This window comes from Lineus longissimus, chromosome 4, assembly GCF_910592395.1.
Source record: "Lineus longissimus chromosome 4, tnLinLong1.2, whole genome shotgun sequence".
In the NCBI taxonomy this organism is placed as follows: Eukaryota; Metazoa; Nemertea; class Pilidiophora; order Heteronemertea; family Lineidae; genus Lineus; species Lineus longissimus.
The window spans coordinates 12,846,219-12,868,609 of record NC_088311.1 but is presented as its reverse complement, the minus strand read 5'-3'; the positions used below and the strand labels follow the sequence as shown (position 1 = coordinate 12,868,609).

General features: G+C 40.9%; 1 protein-coding gene across 1 annotated transcript in view; it reads right to left on the bottom strand.

Annotated features, from left to right (window-relative positions):
* The window catches only part of LOC135486556 (zinc transporter 7-like), a 144,465-nt gene that overhangs the window by 27,254 nt on the left and 94,820 nt on the right, over nucleotides 1–22,391 (bottom strand). Inside the window, exon 9 of the mRNA XM_064769425.1 lies at nucleotides 11,418–11,567. Coding sequence (XP_064625495.1) covers nucleotides 11,418–11,567 — 150 coding nt within the window. The remainder of the gene's footprint in view (nucleotides 1–11,417; nucleotides 11,568–22,391) is intronic.

The window sequence follows — 22,391 nt, the reverse complement described above, 5'->3', positions numbered from 1 at the left end:
ACACTTTTTACATATCCACTTTTGGCCCCCTGGTGGCAAAGTTGAGAATCAGATCAAACTGAAATTCAGCACCAGAGGCTATGTGATATAGGGGGTTATATGTACTAAGTTTCAAGTTCATAGCTTTAGTGGTTAAGAAACGTGCCATAGTTTACACTCTATCGGCCAATTTACGCCATATGACCTCTGTGAACTTGAAAAGTAGGTCAAATTAAAAACCCGTACGATATAAGATGTATATTTGCTATGAGTACCTACAACACAAGTTTCATCGAAAACAAGTCACTAATAAGCGAGATATCACACTTTTTAGATATCGACATTTGGACCCCTGGTGGCCAAGTTGAGAATCAGATCGGACCGAAATTCAGTGTCAGAGGTCACCTGACCTAGGGGGTGCTGTGTACAAAGTTTCAAGTTCATAGCCCTAGCGGTTAAGAAACGTGCCACTGTTTTTGAAATAGGATACAACGACAGACGACGGACGACGGACACTGCGGTATTACATAGACTCCCCTACGGTGAGCCAAAAAGTTAACAAACATGAAGGCAGATGTCAAGCACAAGGCCGATGTAAGAAGAACGGGCAATAAAGCGATCGTGCTGAAAAAGTGGGAGCAGATGCTGCTGTCTCTGATGCAGGCAGACACTAATCCAACTATCAATTGTGTGAAAGGTAAGTTGAAATTCAAAATGAAATGTCGTTTTACATACAAATGTCTGAAGTTTATACATGTACTTCAAATATCACTATGTCCAGGTGGCATGTACGTTGGGATATTTAAAATGTGTTGCTTAAAATGACATTAATTTGTTTCCAGGTGGCATGTCCATTGGTATAGCTAAAAAGCACACTGCCTCTGCTGAGGTGGGTTCTACCACGTATCTCGTGGATAAGGCTGACACGTCCTCAAGAACCGATTTTCCGCCTTCCGAAAAGACTAGGAAAAATGTTGACGTCATCCCCCAAGGCCTGAAAGGAAGCAGAAACGTTTATCAGCAGAAACTCAAGAAACGGAAAACCTAACGACGACCGAACTGCAACCGTTAGTTCTGCTGGAGCAACTACAAGTGCCCCGATTACAGAAAGAAAAGCTGAAGTTGAATTCGGGAATCGATGAATATGAATTGTTAGGCCTATAATTCAGAAATCCATAACTGTATTTTTCTAAGGTTGTAATGAGCATCATAGTGTCATCATTAAAGAACATTAATCAAGATAGCAAGCATTTCTTATTATTCCAAATGACAATGATGTTATGTAAGCTGAAGTTGAATTCGGGAATCGATGAATATGAATTGTTAGGCCTATAATTCAGAAATCCATAACTGTATTTTTCTAAGGTTGTAATGAGCATCATAGTGTCATCATTAAAGAACATTAATCAAGATAGCAAGCATTTCTTATTATTCCAAATGACAATGATGTTATGTAAGCTATTCATTTGGCGGCGGCACAAATCATGCTAAGGTGATAAACGAAGCTTTACCTGTAGCCCAGCTTTATTCCAGGAGTTGCGCGATTGTGCGGCGTTTGTCCAGGCCTCGTTGCCTCACCCTAGGGTCAACCACGTCGTCATCATCATCATCATCATCATCATCATCATCATCATCATCATCATCATCATCATCATCATCTGACTCGTCGTCTTCAGTCACTGTCTTCTGGCACATCTGGGAAGTCCTCGTGTGCATCATTCAAATACTTGGCAATGTTGTGCAGAATAAAGCTAGCTACGATGACGCTGGGAACCTTCGCCAAAGGAAGCCTTACATGGCCGGCTAGGATTGGGATTCTGCGTTTTACTTGCCCAAAGCTTCTCTCAATTACAACCCGTTCATGTGCATGAATACGGTTGAATCTGTTTTCTTCTGGTGCAACAGGATTTGCATACGGAGTGAGCAACCAGGGTGCAATTCCGTAACCCTGGTCTCCGAGGAGAACTGCACCTCGGCCATGATGAGGAGAGTTTATCATAAATCTTCCGATGTCGGAGTTTTTCCATATCCTACTGTCGTGCACGGAACCTGGCCATTGCGCATCGATGCTCGTACATTGTTCGGCAGCATCACATGTCGCCTGAACGTTGATGGAGGGAGCGCCTTTTCTGTTGATGTACTCATCTCCATGCCCTCGGGGTCCACCGGGTTTAAGAATTTTCACATGCGTACAATCTAATGCGCCGACAGTACCTGGAATCTGGTAATTCCGCTGCCAGACCTGCTAAGCCTGCCGTATTTCTATCGAATTGGTTGGGAATTTAATCAAAAGACCGGCCTTTGCCGTCACCTGAGGAAGCACCTTCGCAAATGTCTTGGAAATGGTACTTTGGTGGATGCCTTTGTCCTCCGCCACACCAGACTGAAACCCGGGGTCACCCAAGTAACGCAGAAACACCTCCATTTGGTTCCTTGCATTTAAACGCCCACCACGAGTTTCCTCAGAATCCAACAGTAAATGCCCTGCCATCCACTCGACGTGGTCCTCGTCAAACCTATAAAGTGAACGATATGACCCCGCACGACTACATGCCTTTCGTGGCAAGTAAATCTTTTCCTGGCGAACATGCAACAAGAGGCCCAAGGGCCTGGCGCTCAGCTGAGTTAATATCATTAATATCTTCCCGGTGTTTAGTTCATTATGCATGAAAATGGCATGCTCCATGGTATTTGATATCCTTTTGCTTTCACTACAGTACCAATGTTTTTGGTTGACATAATTATGCCACTGTTCATTCCTCAATCCTGACCATAATTCGGGTGAAATCATCGTATGAAAATATTTACCGAAACATGAAGTTTATGCCATGAATGAGGATACTCATTGTCATAGCCTCGTTTACAAGTACGAAGTATTTTCCCGCGAATATTCAAAACTGCTTGGCTCCTTGCCAGTTAAATAACATGTGACTATACACAAAATAGAAAACTTTAATGGAAATTGTAAATCATTTTTTTATCTATCAGGGGAAACAAGCTGATGATGATCAAATAAATCATTCATGAGAAATCGTTTTGTTGCTGAAGCTAATGCTAAACCTTTTCTTGTGCTCTACTGCGCCACCGTAGTTTTCTATTTAGACCAGCGATGACGTCATTTCTGGTGATTCCCTACGTTGTCCAATGAGCGCTTTTTAAAATGTGCCATTTGGTATTGTACTGTATGCAATGTATTTTTTCAGCGCTGCCAGTTGCCGAACAGAATGCCGTAGCTCCCTCAATTTCCAATCAATTTTTATGGGAGTGACATTATTGTATTGCTTAGAATGTCTACTTTTTACTCATGAAAGAATCGTAGAACTAAAACATAATAGGCGAACAGAATCATGCCGATTCACTGCACATACTGTGGGAATTCTCCACTTCAAAATACATGGCGATGTCATCGCGAACAGAGCATGCACTTTCAATATCATTTTCACAGAAATGTGGCCAAATTTTCAAGAACTAATTTCTGAATTTAGTCCCTAAAGACCTTATGACTACCACTGAAACGAACTAGTGATAATATCGCCTACCAGACTACTTTTTAAGCAGAAAATTGGGTACTTGAGTGTCATTGAGCTCCAAGATTATTGCACATGGCGTAAACAACATGCCACCATTTTGTCTCCGCTTCGGTATTTCGTACGCCGCTTATAATGCACCTTCTCAATTAAAACCAACATAATAAGGCCTTACATCTTTGATTGACTAGGAACACCACACAAAACACAATAAAGTGGGGGTACAATCGATTACGAAGCTGAAGTGAACAGTGATTTATTCCTGGAGCTACTGCTTTTTTTTTTTTACTGTTGTGTAGCTGCCATGTTTTGAGAACTGGCAAATAGGAGACTTCATTGATGGCTGACGTCATCGGGCGGGAATTTGAATCGGCAGAAATAATTAAAAGGCAGGTAGCGCCCTCTCCTGTTGAAATTTTGAACTTTTTCTGAATAAAATAGATTTACAAGAATTTTATCTTAATATTAGAGCATATTTCGACTAATTCTGCTGCTCCTAGGCCGATATAGGCCAGTTTCCTTCATGCACTCTCGCTCGCAGGAAGTAGGTCAAATGGCGACAAATTTTGTTTTGAAAGTAGAGTTTGACCAGAAGTATCCAGAAATGCAAAATTGAAGTCTCTAGGTCTTACGGTTACAAAATGTGCACCATGGGTTTAACGGACGGATGGATGGATGGATGGATGGACAGACGGACGCCACTGAACAACTTATTTGACAAGCTCGGCTGACTTAGTCACTGGAATACCACTGGAATACCAACCATCTACTTCAATTCTCAAGTCTGGTCTGAGGCAACCTTTAAAAATCGAAGCTTTTCCTACCAAGTAAAGAGCATGAACTAGACTTTATTCATATGAAGACAAGCAATTACTTGGCTTCGAAGCAATGTCTAGAAGCTAAATAGTGTTTGCTAATACGTGGAGCAAAATCTTCTTTTTCCTAGTATTTGCTCTGGTTTTATTCATACGAGTACAAGCAAATGCTTCAAAATCGGTAGAGAAAGCAATTGCTAGTTTTTATTCATATGGCCCAATATTTCATGGCGGTACATCCAAACGCACTCTCATCTACATTGTTGGCAGGAAGTTGGATTCTACAATGCCACCAATGTAGGGTTACATTTCATTGAGCTTTCAATTAAAGGTTGCATGTTCAAGAGTTTAGGTTTAATAGGCAAGCTTTATTTTCTATAATTATAATAAATAAAAATTCAGAGATGCATTTTCAATTTCAAGGCTTCTTTATTCAATCAAGCTGTATAATACAGTAAAACAAGACCAAAACGTGAAGGACAAATCAGCTAAGATACAATGTCTTCTTTCGCGATCCTGTGAACTTCACGGCTGACTGGTTGATTGGTTCTGTGTCACCAGCTCAACATCATGCACAGCAACAACACCACTTTGATGCGGAGACCATCGGAATGACTCGTAGATTATAAACTGCATCATCATGAAAAAAAGGGGAAAATAGCACTTTGTAAAAAAACACCATCAAAATAAGATATCACAGATAACCCTGTCGACATTTATCATTGACATTCTGGATTATGTTACAAAAACAATGAGTAGTCTGTGCTAATACGTGAAACCGTGAGAGGATATACAACCCTGTATGGCTGGCTGTTCATGTTGGTGGTACGGTAAAACATAAATTGACAAAAAAAACTCGTGTGAAAAACTAGTGAACTGGGGGGGGGGGGGGGGGGGATAAATAAAATTGGCCTAGGTCTAAATCATAAAAGAACTTATATAAGTTAAATTTGAAAAAGTTCACCCTTATTTACTAAGCCCCCTAAAGGGCTCTAACACATATTAAAAGACCGTAATCATTCCACACTTACTCGAGCGGAAACAAAAATTTCGGCACTCAATATCATATTGTGAAAGAAATATACGGTTGATCAACTAAAAAAAAATGTAGACATTTATATTTTAACTCTTTGCATCGCGCTATAAGTGAACTGTTGATTGAAAATACTCCATTGATGAGAAAAACGTGCCCAAAGCGCCAAAAAATTGAAAAATGTCCGAGCTGTCCACCATTTTGGACGCAGTCAACTCGCCACGCGCAAGACCAGAACCCATTTTATCCTTGACGTCGTTTCACCCCTGCTTAAATTTGCCGCCATTTTCGCTGAATCATTGGCTTTCCAACATCGAGGCGAATTCTGGCAGAGAGAATATGCTTGAATATCATCAAGTTTCGTCACTGTGCGAGTTTGGAGAATGCATTGCACTGGGCAGCTCCAAATTACAGAATGGACTACAGGAACGAAAGCCAACTCTTTGGGCTTCCAGTTGACTAAAACTAGCCAGATTCCAAAGGAAACTGACATTGACACTGATATATGATTAAAATTTCGCCTTAAAATGTGCTACAAAACATTAGACACCAAGATTTCCAAGATTGTTATCATCATCATCAAATTTTTATCTATTTTTCTGCAGCTAACACCAAAATTGGCTTGTTCAGTTTAGGCAAGTTAGTCAGGCAATAATATACTGAGCATAGTGTTTACCCACTGCACCAACAAATAATGGAACTAAAAAAATGTCTGCAACTCAAAGAGACAATTTCAAGCAGGCTTTGATAACGTCGATGATGTTTATAAATACAAAGAGGCTATTCTTTTAACAAATTTTTATCTGGATTTTAAAGTTATTCTCCAGGAATTGTTATATCAATGTGTAATAGATAATTTCGAAGTATTACGATTATTTCATTCTGATGATTGGGAAGAATTTTCTGTAACACTGCTTTGTGTATTATTGTTTGTTGAAAATACCTCGCTATTCTTTGTGTACTCTGACCAGTGTCACTATCAAAGTTCTACGACATCATTGTTATTTTGACAAGAAACCTGAGAAAAACTTCAAGTGCTTGTGGAGCGGTCCGCCATGTTCATCTCGCGTTCGAGTCATAACTCGAGTTTGTTTTGATAACGTCGATGATGTTTATAAATACAAAGAGGCTATTCTTATTACAAATTTTTGTCTGGATTTCAAAGATTTTCTCCAGGAATTGTTATAATAATGTGTAATAGGAAGCTCTTTAGTGAGCTATATGGTTAGAGAGTGTGTGTATACCGTCAACGAAAAAAAGTGGACCCGGAACCAGAAAACCTCCACGCCCAGGTGAAATTTTTGCACGCGAATCGTGTACGCCAATGCACAGCAATTTACCTGGGTGAGATTTTCCTTTTCAAAAACATGGACCGATGATTTTTACGCAGAGTAGCCGCTGTTCGGTTAGAGATTTGGTCAAAACAGGGGCGAATCAAAGTGTGACAATACCCTGGTGCGAATCGAAATGCATTAAACAACAATTTGCATCGCTGCCAGAGATCATTTTTCTCTTTCCGCGAAGAAATCGTGCTTTGAACTGGCAAACGTCCGCAAAAGATTGCGAGTCTGCTAACTTTTCCGTAGTACGCATGTGCACCAACATGATCAACGTGTCTTCTCGCTCACTAGCCCTATTAACAAAGAGCTCCCTATCGAGGCCTGAGCCTTCCCCATATTAGATAATTGTGAAGTATTACGATTATTTCATTCTGATGATTGGGAAGAATTTTCTGCAACACCATTTTGTGTATAAAATGTACATGGCGTTTTGATCTTCCACTTCGACTCAATGGCTGAGCAAAATTAACGAGACAGGATGCCAAAAACAGTATCACTTCCTATGTAAACAAGCTAAGGGAGTCATTCCATACTAACAATATTATCAGTGCAGTGCCTTAGTAAGGGCCGTCCTTCTGACATGTTTTAGCTAGTGCATTGGGGGAAAGCCCCAAAACGGCCCAAAAGGCCCCCTTGGCCTCTCAATATGTCCTTAGGAGACACTTACCCTAGGGCGATGGAGTGGAACAACCAAACCTTCATGATGGTACGTCCATAAGTCCTGTGACATGTTTAACCCAGGCCTGGAAGAAGAACTCCTTTGATGGTACACTAACCCCAACCCTCAACCATCATTACCCTTCCTTTTCATGATATTGCCAAGACTGCCAAGAGGTGGTAGGCACTGGTGACTTCCTAGAGACAATTGCAAGAAGTTGTTCCTGGGCAACCATTTCAAGGGGTCAGGAAGTCAGGTTTTCTCCCCACCAACATGGTGCCGAATGGTAAATGCATAAAAAATTGGTTGGAAAGGGTTTTTGTGGGCCGAGAGACTGGAAGACACTTCGACTCTTGAGGGACACCAGACTGATGACCAGAGAGCCTGAGGAACATAGAACCCTCTTCATATCTGGGAGCATAAAAAGCCTGGTAGCGAATATTGATAGTCTTTAGGAAAAATGAAATGGCCAGGGGCCATAGTGCTCACCGCATAGATATTTGGTGGTTAGGAATTCATCCTGGAAGCATGCTAAATGAATAGTATATAGGTCAAACCAAAGTCAGTATGACATGTGATGTATCGTTGCTTGGGGTACCTCCATAAAAATATCATTGAAAACAAGTCACTGATAAGCGAGATATTGCATTTTTTACCTTTTTTAGTTTTGGCCCCCTGGTGGCCAAGTCGAGAATGAGATCAGACCGAAATTCGGTGTCAGAGGTTATATGATGTAGGGAGTCATGTGTACTCAATTTCAAGTTCATAGCTTTATCAGTTAAGAAACGTGCCACAGTTACACTAAAACGGACAATTTACGCCATTTGACTTCTGTGAACTTGAAAACTAGGTCAAATCAAAAACTCGTATGATATGGGATGTATCCTATGTCACTCATAAGAGAGATATCATACATTTAGGTTTCCGCTTCTGGCCCCCTGGTGGCCAAGTCAAGGATTAGATCAGACCGAATTTCATTGCCGGAGGTCACCTGACCTGGGGGGGGGGGGGGGGTCCTGTGTACAAAGTTTCAAGTTCATAGCTTTAGCGGTTAAACTTGCCACTGTTTTTGAAACAGGATAGAGGCTACGACGGACACCACTTTTGTAAAGACTCCTCTACGGTGAGCCAACCAGAAGATCTTCAAAACCAATGGTACCCCATGAAAACATACATTCCTACATAATGTGTCTTCGGGTCCCACCACGGCCCATGTGGAATTTGTTCAAAAGGTTTATTGAAATCTCTAAAATATGTTTTCTCGAAACACCTGCCTGGTATTTGCTTGTTTAATTCGGGATTATATCCATTTTAAGCGTCTTTTGGATATTATTACTAAAGTCTCAAAAATCAAAACACATATGTCGGGGGGTGACCCCACTGAACCCCCCTGAAGTTGAAGTTTGATTAAAAAACAGTGTGAATATTCATTTTGGTTCTCTCTCGGAGCTCAGAATAGTCCAGTTGCTTCATTCGCGCGTTTATCTCTTTTGGCGGCCATCTGAAGTCAAATTTATGCCATCTGACATGTCTGAATCAAATCCATGGACATGAGATACATTGTGAACATTTGATACGTATGCAAGTTAACTATGGTAGCGCTTCGGCTTTTCTGCTGCACGCTCATGACGTTTCAAATAAAACAGTTTTCATTGCCAATCGTACTTAGCAAATCAAGAGAAACTAGAACTATGAATTTGCTTGGCAGCAAATTGAATGGTCCCCACTAATTAGGGTTGAGGGAGGTGTGAAGATGTACAATGGAAGTTGTGAGGTAGGGAGGCACCTGGGTAGAAGAGCAAAGAAGGTAGTTGCTTTGTGGGATTAAATCAAGTACTTCTGTATTTTGGAGTTGTCCATAGGACTAACATAGTAGCAGCATCTGGTTTTCCTCAGAATTGGCTAGTTGTGGTGGTTTTCATGGCAGGCACAGCTGCTTTGGTCCAATTAGGAATAATTGAGTTGTCATTTGAAAAGGTATGCCGTGTCATGAAAATTGAAGATACAGTCAACCTTGCCAAAGTTGAACTTGCATATGCCGAGATCTGATTAAGTTGAAGCAAATGTCATGCTTTTCTTTTGAATAATCATCACCTAAGTAGACTTTGTGTAAGTCGAAGAAAAATCTATGGTCCCAATAGGTTCGACTAAGGTGAGGTCTACTGTACTACGTTTTGTTTTGAGATGACAATTCAATTAAATCCTTTTTTATACTTTTGATAGAATATGAATAACTAAGATACAAGAGATTACTAGAAATTTGAAATTTGCTTGTCAGCAAATTTGATAGCCCCCACGGGCCCACACAGTACACGTATGGAGGATTGAAGTCTATTCCGTTTCGCGGATGATCTATTTCCGGACAAACACGCTCGCACTTTCTCAAAATCACACGCTCAATAACATTTAAACAACACCCTAACCTTTTCAGATGGGCAGGATGGATCATCAATAAGCATTTAAGGCTATTCCTTTATTTTATTCCTACATTCAACCGTCGTTCTTTGCTCAAAATACTCGACAGCTCGCCACTTCGGGGGATCCCCCACTTCGAAAAAGAGATACCGCCGCCATGATGCATGAGGATATGACGTCACCATTACGGGACGGAGCTTATATGCTAATGTACGTGTCGTGCTGGAGATTTGAAAGCAAATCAGAAAAATTGGCGCATAAAAACGCTTCAAAGTCATCAAAATTATCCAAATTTCGAAAAGTCTTTGGTGACGTTGAATGGTTGGGGTTATGTTTGGTGGTATACGGAAGAAAGATTTTTGGTTTATTTAGGTGTTTTAGAGAACACTCACAATAATGTTTGTGGGTAAACAGATAGAAGAATGTAGAACTTCCAGCAATCTCAATATGGTCCCAAGACTGTTGGTCTGGGGCCCATAAATACAGAGAAAACTCACCTTGGTTTTCAGTCAAAACGTCCACGTACATGTAGATGAACTGAGGGCATGAATCTGCGTTTCTCTATGTGTCTTTTATCAGCAATATCAATTAGAATTAGACAAAATAACCCCACAAAACGACCAGTTTCAATGAAGTTGAGAATCAAAATACAGTAGAACCTCTCTATTAAGGACACCTTCGGGACTGGCAAGTGCTGTCCTTAATAGAGAGGTGTCATGATTAGAGAGGTCAAATTGTATAGAAACTACCAATTTGGTACCAAAACTAGTGTCCTTAATAGAGAGGTGTCCGCTAAGGGAGGTTCCATTGTATAGGGAAATACGACTTTCTTACTGTTTGTTATGACAAATTTAGATCAGAACGTTTTGAAATGAACTCACACACTATATACATTCGCAAAACGGCAAGCCACATTATCAGCCTCGGCTGCAATGCCTTAGGGCAATGCCTTATGTGTAGCGCGTTCAGTACATTACACAGACAGGTAGGATCGAGGCCGTTTTGCAAGTTTTGAGCAGACAACAGTTTTCAACTTAAAATCTGCCAATTACCGGGCGTTTCGTCTTTCTGCTGTAAATAGCTCTAATCCTATCAAACAATAGCCTAGTGGTTAACATTGCTGGCTACCACACAATAGGGCCCGGGTTCGATCCCGGGGAGAACCCAGGATTGTATTTCCGGATGAACCGGCGTGGCTTTCAAGGAACTAAAATTCCTGGCTCTTCACAACACGTACATTAACGTATGAAATAGTCGAGGGTCTGTCGGATGAGACTAAAAGCCGTGGTCCCTTGTACCTGAGTGTCTATGCCAGGGCAAGTAAAAGATCCCACATAGGTGGACAGTAGCCTATAGTGGACTCCATACCTCCGGCAAAAATCCAATAGGGTTACGACGCCGGTAATGATGATAATGATAAAGAGTTCAAAATATTGGTATCCTGGAACATTTCCTGGCCCAGCAAATTCTGATGAAAATGCAACTATTTTGCTGGAACTACTTTTGGCCAGCTCCAGTACAGACCATAAGCAAAGCTGCAAAGCCAGCGTAGCTAAAAATTACCATGTTAAGATAAAATGCTTGTGATGGAGAATTTCTAAAACCTTTTTTGGCAAAATTCACAGCTCTTAGCTAAAAGACAATACTTACCGCAGTGAAAATATTATGTGTATGACTAAGAATGTATTTGGTGTCCGCATCACTGGCAACTTCTAATTTGATGGTCCCAATGTAAACGTCACTACACAATGTCCAGAAGTGTGGTTCTTGTACACTGTAGACACCCTCCAACTGCATTACCTGAAATAGGGACAAGGTCAGTTATTCTTGTTGTTCACTTGATGACAAAAGAATCACTATGTCCTACATCAGTTACCGTAGAACAGAAATATTTTGTGTGCAGATTTCAGTAAGTTATCGTTAATCTGCTGGGAAAATCTAATTCATGCCCATCTTTGTGTGCTACATGCCTAATTACTCCAGAAAGTTATACCTTAGTCCAGTAAAAATAAGAGTGTACCTAGAACAAATTGCAACAGAAGGTTTTCTTTTTAGCTCACCTGTCAGGTGAGCTAATACGATACCGCGGCGTCTGGCGTCCGTCGTCGTCGTCATCCGTCGTTAACTTTGGATAAAATCCTGGCACGTTTCTTAACCGCTTGACCCAGAAAGTTCATACTTTGTGTATGGGTACCCCTAGGCAAGACCTTCCTTCAGAATAAAAATAAGCGCAATTTGACTGCTGGTCTGCCATATAGGGGGTGCTCTTTGAAAACCAATTTTTGTCATTTTGAAGCTTATGGTTAAAGCTAGAGCGATGAAAATTTTATGGTGGGTGTATCTAATAAAGGTACATCACATATCACATGGGTTTTTGATTTGACCTTCATTTCAAGGTCACAGAGGTCGAACTCTAAAATTTCTTTGATCATGGCACGTTTTTTTGCTATTGGTCATAGACTCTCTAAATTTGATATGTAGACACCTATTGGGCATCTCTACATGTTGACACAGATTTAGGTCAGTGTGACCTACTATTCAGGTATAAGTAGGTCAAGGTTAAAAAAGCCCATTTTCTTTATTACAGCAGATTGAAGTTTGAAATGAAGTTTAAGAGGTCGGCCTGATATAGAGGTTTCGATATTAAATAGATAAATTTCGTTTCATATCACTAGGTGGCGGTATTGTGCAAAAATGTCAGTTGGCACATTGCCAGCAGTTTTGAATTTCGCGGTTCGAGGCAATCCGTCGGGGTATCCCAGATGCCCAGTGTTGTACTGCACCACTAGATCTGCATACTACAAGTATGGAAGACAGCCATTTTATGAATTTGAAGCCAGACGAAGAAGGAATTAAATCACCTTGAATCAATGCTAAAACTTAATCACCCGCTCTTCGGATGAGGTCGTATGTGTTGATTACATTCTTGTGATTGGTTTGAGATTATTAGTTTGTCCTGATTGCCGGTTGTTTTAGAAAATTTTGACTGTGATTGGAAGGTAAAATGAGAAACTTGTCACACTGTTCTTCGGCTTGGAATGGGGATAGTCAATGCAGAGCCAGTTGGTACAAGCTGCCTCGCGAATCGGGGTGGCGTAATAACACTGTGAAAGAACAATAAAATGATGAATTGTAGCAGTGTGTGTCAGAAATTATGTGATTTCCATTGCATTTGACGATCCCAAAGTTTCGAGAGTATGGCAAATTGGCGGCTGCCGTCAGTGGAGATTAGCGTCAAGCCGGAACCTTTCGTTACAATGTGGGCTTTTAAACACAAGTTAATTGTTTATAATCACCCAGACGCTACTCATTAGGTAAACCTCTACTAAAAACACTTGCTTACAATTTTTGTAAACTTGTCACGAGTGCTTAAAAAGAACCATTTTTGTGATCGTTTTTCGTCGCTGTAGAAATGAACACAGTCGGAGTCGGTCAGTGTGTCAACACAACAACGGTGTTAGTATACACATGAATCCATGATACACGCCACGGAGACACGAATGTAAACATTTGCCTGTTGGGTCGGAAGGAGTTCACCGTTACCGATCACTGCCCCAAGAAAGGTCATCTGAGCTGGTTGACTAAAGTAGATGATGATAATGATGAAAGTGTAGCACAGCTGTCATCAGTGCTTTTCTAGTTAGGCCTATAGTCGGATTCATAAGTAAATGTCACTGACTGCCCTTTGGGTCGCTGTGCAAAAACTATTGGGCCGATTTCTTCAAAGTTTGGTTTTTCTTGAATCTAATTTCAGGACACAACACAATTTCCAGGGTAGAGATTTGCAAATTATAAAGAAAAAAATTGTCAACTTCGGAGCCCTTTGGCCATTTTGGGGGAATCTGGAGGGCCCGATTTTTTTTTATGAATAGTTCTAAATGAAACTTGGCAGCTTTAAAGATACACACGAAAAAAAATTAACCTGAACATTTCAGCAAAATGCATCCAGAAATAAGCAGTACAGAGGAGAAAATGTCAAAATCAATACACTACGTCAATGTACACCAATACATACAAAAAAATTATTTCGTAACCATGGTTACTGAAATATGAAAATCCTCTTGGGTCCCGAAATTAGATTCAAGAAAAACCAAACTTTGAAGAAATCGGCCCAGTAGTTTTTGCGCAGCGGCCCAAAAGGGCAGTGACATTTACTTATGAATACGACTATAGGGCTGTCTTGTAACTATGTTATTGTCTCAAAAATGAATACAAACTGCTACCGAGTTACTCAGTACATCATTTTCTATACTGTGCATTCCTTGCTTCAATTGTTCTTGTATCATATTTTTCAACATTTCTCTCTAATCGCAAGCCGAGGATAAATACTCCTTTCAAGATAGTGTAATCACACGCAATTCCACAGGTACATCCCATTCATTTGAAATTTCGGCCAATGACAGCAGGTTTTACAAAATATAAATGCGCTGTTTATTTTCAATAGTCACTGAATAGCTAAGACACATGTAAACCCGTCTTAATTGGCCAGTAAAACATCTCTCAGCTTCTCCCACAAATAACGATTCACTTATTCCAACGTCAGTAACATGTGCACGCGGAAAACAATACGACTAACTCCACTTTTTCAAGACAAACCACACCATCCCACAACTATTGCATGATTAACCCCTAACAATGACAAGTTCTTCCTCATACTCTCCCTTTCATATCGACAGGTGAGCACAATGGCCCTGGCCATTTCATTTTAAGTTGTTCTATAGGTCCCCCTTAAAAACATATCCAAAAATCCTTTCGCCTCCGAGGCCGGGAAATGGTCTAATTAGCATAAATTCAAAATGGCCGCCAAGTCCAATTTCAATGTACAGGTAGATTTTAAATGGTTGGTTTTAGACCCCATAAATGTATTACAGACATATAGGAATATGATATCAAACTCTCTAATAAGACCATAAAAAACATTCTGTGACGTCACCATGACGTAGTATTACGTCATGGTACTGTCAAGGCAGCCATTTGCCATTATAAATGCACAAAACCTGTTGGATTTCTGTCACAGTCAAGCATTAAAGTGATAAAGACATTTGACAAGTCGATATATAAATGCTTTCATCATGACGTAGTACTACGTCATGACGTAGTACTACATCATTTTCATGGTATGTACCTACGTAACATCTTCTTCGTTTTTTAAGGCAAGCTGTTCACTCGATATCCATGTCGCTCAGTTCTTCTGCAATGTTTGGTGTATTGGTACAACTGACACCCTTACATTCACTGCATGCACTGGTACACTGTAAGCCATGCTTTCTGCAGCTACATCTATTATTAGAACAGTTTCCTTTGCACTGACATCGAACAACTTTGAGAACACTCTCTGGTGCTGGCTGACAGTCCATTGTTCGTGGTACCAACTTATCCTGTTGATATTGCCATCCCCAATCATCTGGTTTTAATTCACCATCTTTGCCCATCCACAATTGTGACCCGTCACAGCAAAATCAGGCGCATTTCGCTCTGAGCTTGGCAGGTTGAGACGGACTGTTTGTTCATTACTCTATTGTCTGCCTTTTGTGAAATACGAGAACACCTATTTCTTCCATTATCTCCTGGTGTCATTTAGGATCATCTTCTGTGCGACATGCGCCTGGTTTTGCTGTGACGGGTCACAATTTAGCTTGGTACATCACACGGTAACTGTGGTATTTGGCGGCATCGGATGTAGGTGGGAGGTTTTGAATCTGAACACTAGCTACACTTTTTACTACTTTGTCTCTGAACTTCCGGAGTCGTAAGGAATCCAATGTCTCATGTTCAATGCCACCATACAAAGACACCAAGGCACCTTCCCCAGCAATCTGAATTTCCTTCAAAGTAGAACCATCCAGAATGGATTCCATGTGTTTGCATAGGTTTGCGTCTGTCTGTACCTTTCTTAGCGGAACCCCCTTTCCTATGCCATACAACCTAGAGGTTGTGTCATAACCACCTACTGCGTGGATAAGAGGCAGCAAGTAAGAAACCTTATCACCCAAGAGGTCTCGTAAGATGTTGACATTCCAACAATTACACTTGTTGGACTTGTCTGTTCTTTTCGGCTTATCAGATCTGAAGATCAACTCGTGCATTCCCGGTTTTGTGTGGTGGCAGAGTAGCACTAGCAAGTCAGTATCTTCCCCAATAACATGCGTCACACCAAGTTTGGCACATTCCACACCAGTTAAGGCAATCAAGAGATCCGCATCGCCATCAGCATTCAACGTTCTTACGCCACTAGCCTGGAGCTTTTCACACAGGAATTGTATGAAACTCTGTTTATTTTCTGTGTTTCCGAGAAAATGTTCCTTTTTTGATTTTAGAGCCATGCTGCCTGTGAACAAAACTGTTGGCCCAACAGCCCCCTTTGACCTTCTCATATGTGTTACATGCTTTGTGGAACCACTCGACTTGTATCCATCGAACACAACAGCAGGATTAGCAAAGTTCTTCACTGTATAGTCCACATACATGTTGGCAATTTGATCAAATGTAGCCCCATTCCTCCATTGAAATCGGTGAAGTAATGATCCTCCATCGAACACATGGTATTCTGGCACGGACTGCGGCTGCGATAGATGATCCTTCGGCAAGACTAAAGTCAGTGCATCAGCGAGCTGTGGTTTGTTTGCCTCGCATCGAAAACCCTGCTTGTCAAACAAGGCAGTCGGATAGCTAGACAGTTCATATTTTAAAAGTTCACCAAGGTTGCAGTCAGAGTTATTAGCCACAATTAGCAACCGCTGGAAAAGGAGCTGTGGATCAACAGCCACAATTTCACCACCAACAACTACTGGCTTTGGTCCAAGTCTCTCTATTTGGGCCTTTCTACTGAAGGAATACTCAAATGTGTTTTGTCCTTCCATTTTTTGTAGGATATTCACGCCCACATCTTCTGCTTTGTGCTGATTGCATGAAGTACTGGCTGTAATTCCAGTGGCAATGTTGTGCAATGCTTCAGACGATACAAATGGACTGTACTCCTGGAAGTATTCAAGAATTTTAAGGGTATCATTGTGATCTCTTTCCTTCCTTGCAACAGTCAAGTTTTGTGCTGATCACTCGTGACGTATTGCGCACCCGTCACCTCCTGCATTGCCTGATTAACTTCAGCGCAGGCTGGCATGGCTAACAGCCAGCATGTACGTTGCTTCTCTTCGAAGCCACGACCACGGGTCAAACCTCCAGTTGTCTTAATTGAGCGCATCAGAACCTGCTCAATTATAAGGTCACTTGGTAGACCAGCCCAAAAGCGACTGCTTCTGCGCACAACAAAAAGCCCAGCGTCGAATTGTTCATAGATTACTGGCCTTGTGTCTTCTAGTCTGAGCATATCCTGGAGGTGTATGTGTATGGACTTGACGTAATTGTTGTGTGCATTTATAACCCGATTTATAATGGCAAATAGCGGCCTTGATGGTACCATGACGTAATACTACGTCATGGTGACGTCACAGAATGTTTTTAATGGTCTTATTAGATAGTTTGATATCATATTCCTATATGTCTGTAATACATTTATGGGGTCTAAAACCAACCATTTAAAATCTACCTGTACATTGAAGTTTGACTTGGTGGCCATTTTGAATTTATGCTAATTAGATCCTTTCCCGGCCTCGGAGGTGAAAGGATTTTGGAAATGTTTTTAAGGGGGACCTATAGAACAATATAAAAAAAGAAAACCTTCTGTTGCAATTTGTTCTAGGTTGACCTGTTTTCAGCGTAGATTTACTGGACTACCTGTTGACGGTGGATTTGAGCACACTGTTACACTCTGTAGCACCTATACCAAGTCATTAAATGGTCAAAGCTCAAATTCAAGGCCGAAAAGCAAATTACAATGGCCATAAGTTTTCAATGTCTACCGTAATGAAACGACAATTACCACAATTTTCTTGAGAAATTTTCCAAATTTAAATGTTTTTTCCCCTAAACCCTCAGTTCGAGCAAGGGAATAGTTATTCGTAATGATTTGGCGGTAAAATAGAAATGACAAGTAGATAACATGAATCAAACCAAGTTGCCCTAACTTACTTGCCAAAAGAATGAGGAGGTATTATTTTTTATGTTTTTATGTACTTTGCTAAGTTATTCTTGAACATCAAACCTACAAAGTCTAAGTCAAATAACCTTCAATGCACTTTATAACACTGCGTCAAGAAAATCTTCACTTTTTCTAGAGGTTCTCAAAACTTGTGGAGCCAAATCCAACACTTAATATTGGAAAGTGGCTGCATCCCTACCTTCAACATGTTCAAACAACCCTCATAACTTCCTAGTTATTTGCTTCATATATTATGCCCGCCATACACGATCCCATTTTATAGTATAGCAAATGCTATACCATTTTTCGTCCAATTTAATTGGATGCAAATATTTGCTACCCCGCCGTACACCATCCTAATTATTTCATAGCAAATATTACCTAACATCAAAAATGGGATCGTGTATGGCGGGGTTATAATTTAATGTAGGATTGACCTTTTATTGGCTAGTAACATCAAATGATTTTAATGTCAAGTGTCATGTCTTGTTCAGTGTATTGTTCTTATGGCCTATATAGGCCCTCGCACTTCTAGCTTTGCCATTGGTGACAACAGAATGCCACCAGTACTATCAAAACTGGCTTCGGCGGCTTCTGCAGCCGTTGTACTGTAGGCCGTGGGAGTTTCTTGCCGCAAGAAGAAACGGACGACGAGGAGGAGGCGAAGATACTGGACGAGAAAATGGATATTGCGGAGGCCATTAAAAGGGGCATATAGCCTTTTAATGGACGAGTTGCGTCTTGAGGACCCTGCCTCATACAGAAACTACCTGAGAATGGATGAGCAGACCTTTAATGAACTGTTGGTAAAGATGTCCCCACTGATTACCAAAGCGGATACCAACATGAGGGAAGCCATTTCCCCTGGCGAGAGATTGACATTAACCCTCCGGTTTCTCGCAACAGGTGAAACATATCAGAGTATGGAGTATTCTACCAGAGTCAGTGCAACCACTATCGGAAGATTCGTGCCTGAGGTGTGCAGACATTTATATGAATGCCTAAAAGAAGACTACCTGAAGGTAAAAATGAAGAAAAAAACATTGTTTCTTAATGAAGATTTAATTCAATAGATTGATCTTGTATTTCAGCATGAAAATGTTACATCATTAGATGTGGTTATAATCGTAGGGCTCTGATACTTGACTACAATTGACGCCTTCATAACATTGGTCAGTAACATGTTGAGTCTGAGAATATGGTCTAAACAATCTTGATTGTGGTTGTTGCATCCCAGATATGCCTACATTTGTTTCTGTACCAGGATGTGATGCTGATAGGCCTACTTCATAATTTCTGGTGGTAGCATAACCATCAATTTTACTGGTTTTACTCATCAAGTCGTGGTCTTGACCATCAAACAGGGCTATAGTAATCTTTCGCTTTACACTTTGCAAAACATGAGGTGACTTAATTGCCCTTAGTTCACTAGCAACAAATGTACCAAATGTTGCGCATGGATCGTCAACTGGTGTTGTTAAAGCAGCATCCTTAAGTTCAGTTAGAATGTTGGTAGCCTTTCGAATCATGGCATTTTCTTCAGATATTCCCCCCTTCTTTTGCTTCTTTCCACGGCTCGGGGGAATGAGGCCTAGGGACGTCTTGGTTTGAGGTGCACTCGTAGAAGCTTCATCCATATCATCAACTATGCTTTCATCGTCAGACACACCAGTACGCTCGCCCTTAAAGAGAAAAATTAAACAATGAAATACAATGTTCCTCAACAATACCTATATTCTTCTTTTCCAGCTACCTTCAACGGAAGAAGAATGGCTGGTGATCGCAAAAGGGTTTGAAACACGATGGAACTTTCCACATTGTCTTGGGGCCCTTGACGGGAAACATGTTGTCTTCCGTTCACCACTTAACCAGGGATCATACTTTTACAACTACAAGGGTACACACAGTCTTGTTCTGTTTGCTCTTGTTGATTCAGACTACAAATTCCTAATGGTGGATGCGGGAACCAACGGTCGTGTGGGAGATGGTGGAGTCTTTCGGAAAAGTGACCTCAACTCGGCGATGAAAGATGGAACCATAAATTTCCCTCCGCATGAACGTTTAACAGGTGGTCAAATGGCAGTCCCCTATTTCATTGTGGGCGATGACGCGTTCCCATTGCAAAAAGACCTTATGAAACCGTACCCATTCCGTGATATGGATATTTCCAAAAGGACTTTAAATTATCGACTGAGCAGGGCTAGACGTGTTGTTGAAAACGCCTTTGGAATTCTAGCTAATAGATTCAGAGTGTTCTTAGCACCAATTCTGTTGTCTCCAGAAAAGGTTGAAATTCTCATTCTAGCTGCATGCGCCCTTCACAATTTTCTACGTGTTAAAAAAACAAATTCATTCTATCCTCCTGGATCGCTCGACCGGGAAGATACTGCACGTGGTACTGTATGCCAAGGTCATTGGAGGAATGTGAAGAAGTCCAAAGATGCATATGTGGACGTGTCTGTGCAAGGTGGAAACAGAACGACCTATACAGCACAGAATATCAGGGATGAGTTGCGTCGATACGTCAACAGTGATGACGGACGCGTACCTTGGCAGAATAAGTTCATTTAAATGATTACTCCGACCCGCATTCTATAAAGGTAGCTTGCAGGTTGTGTATGTTTTAGTAGGTTTTATGATTCTTGTAGCATAAAACAGGTGTTCCTAAAAAACTGATTAACTCTTTCAGTGCCCAAGGACGTACATGTACGTCCTAAATATTAAGGTATTTTAGTTCCTCCAGACGACACCAGATGTCCCCAGCTACTCAAATGTGGTTCATATGGTTTCTCTGGCCTGGGGCGTCCAAATTGAATAATTTTTTCGACTGAGAGGGTGGGGTGGGGTTTGCCACCCCTCATTTTAGGTGAAAAATGGTGAAAATCGGCCAAAAATACCACTCCCTCAAAAAAATTTAGAACATAATCCTAGTATGCCCCTACTTATTACTGCTGTTTTATTGAAACAGGAGGTAAAGACAAAGGTTTTGAAGAATTTTGATGAGTGTATCTCAATTATTTTTGTGAGATTTTGGGTAGTGACAATGCCCAAAAATGCCCAAATCCTGGGCACTGAAAGAGTTAATGTAAACCTTTGGTCATTTCGGGCCTGAAATCTGTAAAATCAGTACTTGTTCAAAATTGGTAAAATGTATGCAAGCTCCCCTAAATAAGAACCGAATAGCAAAATTACCTCGTAAGTGGTTTCTTCATTATCATCTACCATGTCTACGTTCTTGCGGGATTTCGCCATTGAACTTGTGCTTGTTCGTGGTTGAACGTGGTCTTTCAAAAAATGTAGTTTTTTAAACCACCAAACAGTTGGAGTGTACTGGTCATCTGTCCCAGCGCCCGACTTCTTTTTACTTTTCATTTTCTCAAGCTCTTGCGAATAGCTGCTCCGAAGGCCATTAATTTTTTTCTTTACGCCATCCACGGTGCAATCGGAATGATGATTCTGGAGCTGTTCCACAATTTCCTGGTAGGCCAACTCCTTCTTTATCCTGTTATGATAATTCGGATCCTTTACATCATAAAGTTCACCCCGGAGCCGATATTCCTCAATGAGGATGTCGACGTCGACCTGATTCCATGTAGTTATTGGCCTACGTGCTGCCATAACTGGGCTTGGTGTAGTAATGTGAGCCTTGCTCATGAACGCATCCAGATATAAAGGGTTTCGTTACATCAGGGAGGTATTATTAATAATACCTCCATGGTTAATAAGGCTGGTTTATACTTCATAGCGATGCGTCGCACGGTCGCATTGATCGTTTGCCTGGTCGCCCTGATCGCTGTGAAATCGGACATGAGTAGATGACATCATCCGCAACACACGTAGTACAATTGCGTGCACATCGCGCTATCTAACCTTGATTTATTTCGAGCAATGAACCACGCAGACAGCCCGGCGCAGGCCAAACCTACAAATTCACGTATGAAGTAGACCCGATAGACACGCGATGCTTGTCGCGCCAAAAGCATGCAGGGTTAATTGTACAATAATAATGCTATCCCGACATACACCGTATGATTTTATTGTATAGCATTTAATTGTACAAGAAAAATAGGACAGAACCTATTCGTGTATTTCTTGCTATACTAAAAAATTTCGACAAAGTTTCCCGACATACACGGTCCAATAAAATGGTATAGCATTTGCTATACTATAAAATGGGATCGTGTATGGCGAGCATTAGACTTTATAGTGTATCATAAGAGATGCTAAGTTCGTAACATTTTAGAATGTCATTGATGATCATCAACCTGTGCGTGTAAAGTGAATTTGCCACGACTATAGATACATATTTTGATATCTATACTATAATGCGCGTTGTGGCCGCTAAATAGGAGGCGATTTTTGTTTCAAAATTGGGCTTCGAAAATGCGTCGAATTCTTGCAACTTTTGGTTTCGTAGGTCTGGATCATAAGTAAGAGTGTCACTGAGGGTGTCATACGTCAAATATCGTGGTGGTTTTGGAATAAATAACAACTTTGTGGGGATGCCGTGAACTGGAGAGCTCCAAGTAAAAGTAATCTCTTCGCCGAGAAGTCCATCAGTAATCTCTCTGCCACTCGCGAAAGGA